Source organism: Nelumbo lutea, chromosome 4 (genome assembly GCF_056320005.1).
Source record: "Nelumbo lutea isolate HS-2025 chromosome 4, American lotus-T2T, whole genome shotgun sequence".
Lineage (NCBI taxonomy): Eukaryota > Viridiplantae > Streptophyta > Magnoliopsida > Proteales > Nelumbonaceae > Nelumbo > Nelumbo lutea.
The window spans coordinates 90,028,927-90,037,046 of NC_142687.1; the positions used below are offsets into that span (position 1 = coordinate 90,028,927).

An 8,120-nucleotide genomic window follows, 5' to 3' on the forward strand; every position below is an offset into this window, starting at 1 on the left:
CAAGGCCCAAATCTCCCTACTTCTATGCTTTATTTGGGGAGATATTCCTAATGCAAGACTATGATAGTTATTTGAACGGGCTTTGCACTGATTGAATCCCATTAGGAGGTGCCACCAACATTTTGGGGTCTGCCCAAATGGGCCATTAAAATATAAAAGCTAGCTGTATAGAGCTGAACAAATCTCTTCAGATTCCAAGTTCTGGGTCAGGGATTTCAATCAGAGAAAACACATGTTCCTAGTTTTGGAATAGTGCCCCTGTTTTTACTTGATTGAATGAATGGCCTGGTATGGTTTAGATTCCACGTCAGCGACAGCTCTGCACCCACATGCACTTTTTTCTGGACTCTTAAATCTTAATATTCAAACAATCTATGCCGCCCAAATATCTCAACACTTTTGTATTTAAACCCTTCCATTTAGATTATTGCACTGCACTGAATAACCATCTCTCTACATACTCTCTCTTCTTTGATTCTTTGGCTCTTTCTTTCTTTCTTTATTTGTTCTTTGTTCTTGTTCTTGTTAGTTAGATATCTATAGATTATAGATAAATATAGCGATGAAGCAAGATGTGGAAAAGGGTGAAAAGGAAGAGCTGATACAACCACTCATAGAGCAACAGAACATTGTTGCTTGTAAGGAAGATGGGAGTCACAAGAATGAGAACAGAGGAACCATAGGAATGGTTTTACTTAGTACATTTGTTGCAGTCTGCGGCTCCTTTGAGTTTGGGTCCTGTGTAAGTAGCAGCTCTCAATTAACACTTCCTTCTCCTTTAACCCCTGAATTATAGGACACCCAACCCCTCTGTTTGATCCTGTAGTTCATGAATATGGACTAAGGATCTGGTTTGCATAGCACCAACTTTGGGATAATTGATTATTCTGCATGAGAACTCTTCATGCATTTCTCAGATCCTTTAAGTAAAAATGCCTCTGCTCTTGAATCTGTCTTTTTGAACAACAACTGCAATTCCCAAAGGCCAAGTTCAGATCAATTGCACTCCATGAATTCATCTGAACACAGTAACTAAAATATCAACCAAGTCTCCAACCAACTACTTGACAAAGACTGATTTCTCTTTCTGAAGTGCTTCAGTCTACAAGGGAGTCCATCAATCTTTGATTTTTCCAAACTGTGTCCACTCGGGCAAGCTGCAAAACATGGAGTCAAGTTGATGAATCAAACTTTGCTCTACATAATTATTTACTATTAGCTTTAGAACTGAACTGTCAGGAATAAAAAAAATACGCGATTTTGCTAAGCCTAAGATGTTGTTTGCAGGTGGGCTATTCGGCGCCCACTCAATCTGCTATCCGGAACGATCTTCATCTATCTATATCTGAGGTTAGTCAGTTGTTCTCTTTACTTGGGCAATAAGAGTTAACATTATTTGTTGAAATTCCCCTTAAATGTCGCTCAGGACCCAACTGGGTTCTAGGCCACCTAGACCAGATCCTGCCGGTCGCCGGAGAATGGAGATGCTTGTCAGTTGTCACCACCGGTGGAACAACTCACAAACCCATCACCTGGTGTTTGAATAGCAGCTTTCCAAGAGCTGGAATGAGGATTCAACACATTCATATCAGTCAAATCAGTCCAAAAATCCCTAAAAAAATCCAACTATAGCACCAAAACCAACAAAAAAGCTGTCGATGGGTCGGGTATACCCGATAAGATTCAAACCGACTAAAATTGCGGTTTCAATTGGATTAAAAACCCAACCATTTATATATATATAGTTAATAGACCTGTTCAAGGGCCGGGCCGGGCATTGCCTTTACATTAACAGAAAATGTTCAGGCCCGAGCCTGAGCCTGAGCCTGGTCCGACTATAAAGCCTGAAGCTCGGGCCTCGAGCCTCGAGCCTGAGCCCAACTAGAAATTTGGAAAAAAGGATTTTTTTTCTTTTTAATTCAATTAAAAGTTGTTTTATTTATACTAAAAGACCTCAAAACCTAAAAAAATAATGAAAATTTTCATTATTACTTGAAAAAAAGAGAAGAAAAATATATTATATATGTTTTTTATCATATAAAATATATTTTTATTAATATAATACATTATCAAGTCAAGCTCGGGCTTGGGCCAGGCTTTTTTGAGAAATCTCGAGTCCAACCCGAAAAAAAAGTCGGGCCCAATATTTTAGGCATGAGCTCGAACCCGTGGGCTTGAAATCTTGTCCAAGCCCCAATTAGATCAGGCTAGGCCGGGCCGGCACATTGAACTACCCGGCCCATAAACAGGTCTAATAGTTAATAATATATAAAGGTAATTTGGTTTTCTTATAATTGTTGTAATATTTTTTATTTAAAATGATAAATTTCAAAGTTTTAGTTAAAACTTTTGTTTAATCAATATGTATACAATTTGCTGTTAAAAATAGTGTCATTTTTATTAAGGTTATCTACATTATTATAAAGTGGATATTTGCCTTGGTTTTGATGTGGGTCATAAGTTAAATCACATTAATTTTATTTTTAGTTGCACATGTAAAATACCATGTGCCCCTTACACAGTATTATAACAAAATGAAGTTCAGTTACATAAAAAAAGTTATTATTATTGTGAGTAATTGATTGAAGTATTTTGGTTTTAGGTCTATTTTATAAACCCAGTTAAGTAAGACCCTGTTGGGTGTGTCTTTTTGTGGGTATGTCGGTTATTTATAAGCTTGGCAGACTGTGATTTGATATTTTCCGTTTAATTTGTAGTAGATCTAGCCGTCAAAAGCTGATGTTCCAAAAGACATAAAAAGTTTAAATTGGACAATTTTGAAAAGCTTTAAATATAATTTTTGTAATTTTTTTTCTATTCATCTTTACACAAAAAGATATGTCTTAACCAAACGGACTTCAGACCGTTCAAATCTTAATGCAAAAATTTAATGTATCTTTTGCCTATCAAAACTACCCAAAGATCTTTCCAGAGAGACTTACCAAAAAATCCCTAATTTATTTCAGATTAATCCACCTTGTCCAAAACAAGACCCGACCCATAGTACATCAGGACCAACCTGTATCCCATCTGACTCAGAGACAACAGACAACAGATAAGGACATCTTTCCTCTTTCGGCGCCACAAGTCAGCAGCATATTTTTTCATGGTTTTGGATCCTTCCCTTCATTCTTTTCAGAGAGCGGTGATTATAGTGTTGTTGGGATCGATGCCAATCGGTGCCACATCAAAACATCAGAACCACATCAGCAGTTTAAAAATGGCTGATTATTTTGGTGTATGATTGACCAATTTCTGTCAGAAAACAATTATTAAAATGAGGCTGAAAAGAGATGTCACCAAATTCAATGATTCCTCTTTTTTTAGGCCAATTCGAATTATTCTTGGATGATATGCCATCTGACATGGGGAGAGAGAGTTTCGATAAACACAAATCATTGCTAAAAATCACTACCAAACAAAATTATAACTGATTTCTGACAGAAATGCTACTCAAACAAATAATTTCTTTTGATTTCTAAGAAATCCGCATCGGTCCCATATAATATTGTTACTTGAATTTAAGTTTTTCTCTTTTAGTAAACACTGTTAAGTGCTAACTAATGGTTAATTTTATGAAAATTTGGCTCAACAGTTTCAATATAAGTTAGTACTTTTTGTGACTTATATACTGCAACTTCACAGTATTCATTGTTTGGCTCCGTACTGACAATCGGTGCAATGGCTGGGGCAGTTACAAGTGGTCGCATTGCAGACTTCATTGGTCGTAAAGAGGTAACTGCAGACTACAGAGGCAATCTAATAATGTATATAAGCCTAGGGTTCTCCATTTGTTTGAAACATGTTGGCTTGTTCATGAAAACAGGCAATGAGAATGTCAGCTGCTTTCTGCATTACAGGATGGCTTGCCGTTTATTTCTCCAAGGTTTGTCTCTGTTTCTGGGTTTTTGAACCTTTTTATATATTACCCATTAGAGTATAACAGAAACCAAATTGGGCAGGGAGCTCTACCACTTGACACTGGAAGGGTTTTCACAGGATATGGAATTGGAGTTTTCTCGTATGTGGTATGCATCAGTGAATCAGATTTCTTCTTCCCCTTCATTTTGAACTTGGAATCTCCTTGTGCTATTACTTAATCTAGGTTGGACATTAATATAATCATGTGGATCTCTTGGTACTCATCATTCCAAGTTTTAATAACCAAATCCATGGATAGGTGCCAATCTACATAGCTGAAATAACTCCCAAGAATCTCCGTGGAGGGCTGACGACAGTGAATCAGGTAAAAGAGCTTGGCACTAAAAGGAAAACAAATGGAGGTTCATTTTTAATACACTGGTGGTGATAATTAGTTATCTGTGATTGTTCTGCAGCTCATGATTGTTACCGGATCATCAGTTGCCTTCCTAATAGGGACAATTGTAACATGGCGAACACTGGCTCTAACTGGTAAGAATTCTGACACCCAAAGACAAAATTGATGCAATACAATGACATGGGACTGATTGAGGGGTGTTGTTTGAAGGACTTATTCCATGCATTTTCCTGCTCTTGGGTCTTTTCTTTATTCCCGAGTCCCCCAGATGGCTGGTAAGCACTGATAGATAAATGGAAAAACATCTATTAGGTTGCATTCTAAACAGGGTAAAGAATGATACAGACGCGAGATGCCATATAATTATTATCCGTGTTTGCAGGCAAAGGTTGGCCGCAAGAGAGAGTTTGAAATTGCGCTGCAGAAACTTCGTGGCAAGGATGCTGATGTTTCTGATGAAGCTGCAGAAATTCAAGTTTGTGAATTCAACTTCTGAACCCAAGAAAACATGTTATAAACAAGGTTGAATAATGAGGTACTGACTGTTGTGTTGCATAACAGGATTATATAGAGACACTTCAACTTTTGCCGAAAGCTAAAATGGTGGATTTGTTTGAGAGGAGATATATACGTCCAGTCATTGTAAACATTTTTTTTCCCTTGAAAAAACATTCTAAATCAATAGCTTATGGCTTATCATTTTCACAAAATACATCCATTCCATAAAAACCTTACACCATAAACGCACTGTTTGCATTTAGGTTGGAGTTGGACTAATGGTGTTCCAGCAATTAGGAGGTATAAATGGAATAGGTTTTTATGCAAGCGAAACATTTGTAGAAGCTGGTAAAGCACATTTCTAGTTATCTTCTTCTGGATGATCTACACATTCTTAATACATTTAATGAAATTCTGAGCTCGATGTGGAATTGCAGGTTCATCAGGAAAAGTTGGAACCATAGCCTATGCTTGTCTTCAGGTTTTCATTCTTCCCACAGTCCTCAAATATTGAAAATCTTTTTTTTATCCAATCTCACTATAACTTATTGACAGGTCCCTATAACTATTGTGGGTGCATTCTTAATGGATAAGTCTGGAAGGAGACCACTTCTAATTGTAAGTAGTACTTAAGTAGTTCTTAAATTTTACATCTATACAAGACAGACACCTGGGATGAACAATGGAGATGGTATCAATTTCAGGTTTCGGCAACAGGGACATTTCTAGGCTGCTTTTTGACAGGAATTTCCTTCTTTCTCAAGGCAAACATGATTACCATTTCAAAGCTTAGATAGATTTCATTTGTAACTTCTGTTCTTTCAGTTACAGCCTGATGATTTTGTACACAGGGCCACCAATTGTTACATGCATGGGTCCCAATGCTAGCTGTGTCTGGAGTATTGGTAATTCAATTATTATTCTGGTTGTTTTTACAATGTTTGCTGTGGTTCTAAGTCTTCTGTGGATCTTAACCTTGAAATGCCTTCGAATGGAATCAGATCTATATAGGTTCATTCTCAATTGGAATGGGAGCAGTTCCCTGGCTTATGATGTCTGAGGTAACTCAATTTTTTATCCACTGTCATTTTGCACCAATAACTAGCAAGCAATAACTGTTTTTTCCTTCTTTTGTTTGGGTGAAGCAGAAGTGATAACAATTCTTTGAGTGAAAGAGAGGTTATAACATCTATTAATATTGTTTGATACAGATATTTCCAATAAACATCAAAGGAGCTGCTGGAAGCTTGGTGACTCTGGTGAACTGGCTTGGTGCTTGGGCAGTTTCCTACACTTTCAACCTTCTAATGAACTTAAGCTCCTCAGGTGAAGAAAATTTATCAATTCAGCATATAACATAGAAAGCATGAATTCACATAGTTTAACAGAATATGCTATATTTATTTGGTTTTCAGGTACATTTTTATTCTATGCTGGATTTTGTGCATTAACCGTTCTGTTCGTAGCAAAGGTTGTACCAGAAACCAAGGGAAGAACTTTGGAAGAAATCCAAGCCTCCATGAATACATGAAGATAGGAAAAATATATTAGAGTTGAATGAATACATCAAAATTGTTTAATGTAGGTCAATAACACTTGTGTAGTGTGAAAAGTTTCTCCCATCCCCATGGAATTGGAGTAATGTGCATTCTTTCAAAAAAACAAATAAAAAGAGCTTGATGGAAAATTCTTTATTTGGTGAATTGAATGCATGGAGTAAGAAAATCTGAAATAACTATAACAAAGCAAATCAAGTTAGTGATGCTCTTACAAGGAGAAAGCAAATCAGCAAGCCTGATCCAAGATTTCACAAATAGTAGATTTCCCAGTTCATATTAGGTTGAACATAGTTCTTGATAAATGAGCTATTTATCTTAAAAGCTGGCTATAGTCGATCATTTGACTTGGATAATTTTTAGGGTTGGGGCTTCCATTTTCTTTTGCAGGTGTTTTATGGTACAAGAACAATAAAATAAAGATAAATAAAAGATGCTTCACAGTTCTGCGAAATCAAATTCTCTCCCCCTTCTCTTTTGCAGTCATAGCTCAACAATGGCCACTAGGTTTTATTAATCCCCCTCTTTAAAAAATTAAAAGCCAGGCAATCTTTATTGATTTTCTTAGTGTGTTACTAACAGGATGTTATACATAATTAGATCAAGCAAGGGAGCTTCCTTGCACAACTCCACCTATTTTTGCAATACGAGGGGATCTAGATAGGTCACATGTTCAATCCCAAAGTCTGTCAGCCCTATAATAACCTTGTATTGGAATTTTGTATCATTGGTAGTAGCAATCCTACTTTTAAATTTTTAATGCAGAAGTTGTTCACAGAAGAAGATCTACTTTGAACAAGAATAAAAAAGAAACATGGAAAGAATTCCTTACAAGAAAAAAAAATTAATTTAATTTTGGAGGGCATTTGTGCGATTTTATTTTTCCAAAACAAAAGCAACCACTCAATAAGTAAAACCAATACGATTTTGTTGATGTGGCAATCAAGAACAGTGAAAGAAAAAGGGAAAGATGAGATGAGAGATCTACTTACCAGTAATGCAAGACTGTTCTTTGCGGTAAGGAACAATCAAACAGAACCAGTAGCAAAGGAGGATGCATAGGAGCTGTGTTATTCACTTCTTTTGTTGTAGTTTGTGGTTCACACGGATTCAGTTCTTGTGTAAGCAAATCTTTAACTAAAGTCTTGCTAGAAACAGTCCATGCTTCTATGAATTGATCACGGGAAAAATATAAAACAATAAAAAAGTAAGGATACACAAAATCCTCCTTTTTTTTTTTTTTTTGATGAATGAAGAAATAATCCTCCTTTCTTCTTTTTCACCTATATAAACAGATTCAGGATTTAATTTGTGGGCAAGGTTCAAAATTTCGTCACGTATCGGTGGATCACCACAAAATATAAAGAGTTTTGGGGTAAGACCTGTTTTAGGGGTTAACCAGGGCTTTAACCGACCCCCTGAACATATTTTGAAAAAAAAATATAAAAAATATAAAAGAGGGTTGATACAAAGTCCGGTACACCCAATTTGGCGTATCGGACTGTATCGAAACTTTGAACCTTGCTTGTGGGTTCTAATTTGGATAGGCTGTTTATGAGGTGGGCATTCAGAACTCAATTTTACCAAGTTTTAGAAGACATCAACCTGTAACTTAATTGTTCTGATTCTAGAAACTAATACAATGCTAAAGTCCATTTTGGTGAAAGCAGTATCTTTGATCTTACAGATGGGATACTCAGCACCAGCTTAATCCACCCTAATGTGGCTTGCCTTCTGTATTTAGATATATTTTATTTTAAATATTTTGTTGATTTGGTGAGTACATA

At 36.3% G+C, this 8,120-nt stretch overlaps 1 protein-coding gene across 1 annotated transcript; it reads left to right on the forward strand.

Annotated features, from left to right (window-relative positions):
- The first annotated feature begins 379 nt into the window (after nt 1-379).
- LOC148861705 (Major facilitator superfamily protein) lies at nt 380-6,471 on the forward strand. The gene is made up of 18 exons (XM_088982213.1): nt 380-742; nt 1,288-1,350; nt 3,646-3,735; nt 3,827-3,886; nt 3,963-4,028; nt 4,181-4,246; nt 4,338-4,413; nt 4,490-4,554; nt 4,662-4,754; nt 4,841-4,921; nt 5,041-5,125; nt 5,215-5,258; nt 5,333-5,395; nt 5,482-5,541; nt 5,629-5,682; nt 5,779-5,838; nt 5,989-6,103; nt 6,193-6,471. The coding sequence occupies exons 1-18, from the start codon at nt 563-565 to the stop codon at nt 6,306-6,308; spliced, it is 1,437 nt and encodes a 478-aa protein (XP_088838339.1). The 5' UTR covers nt 380-562; the 3' UTR covers nt 6,309-6,471.
- Nucleotides 6,472-8,120: the final 1,649 nt, after the last annotated feature.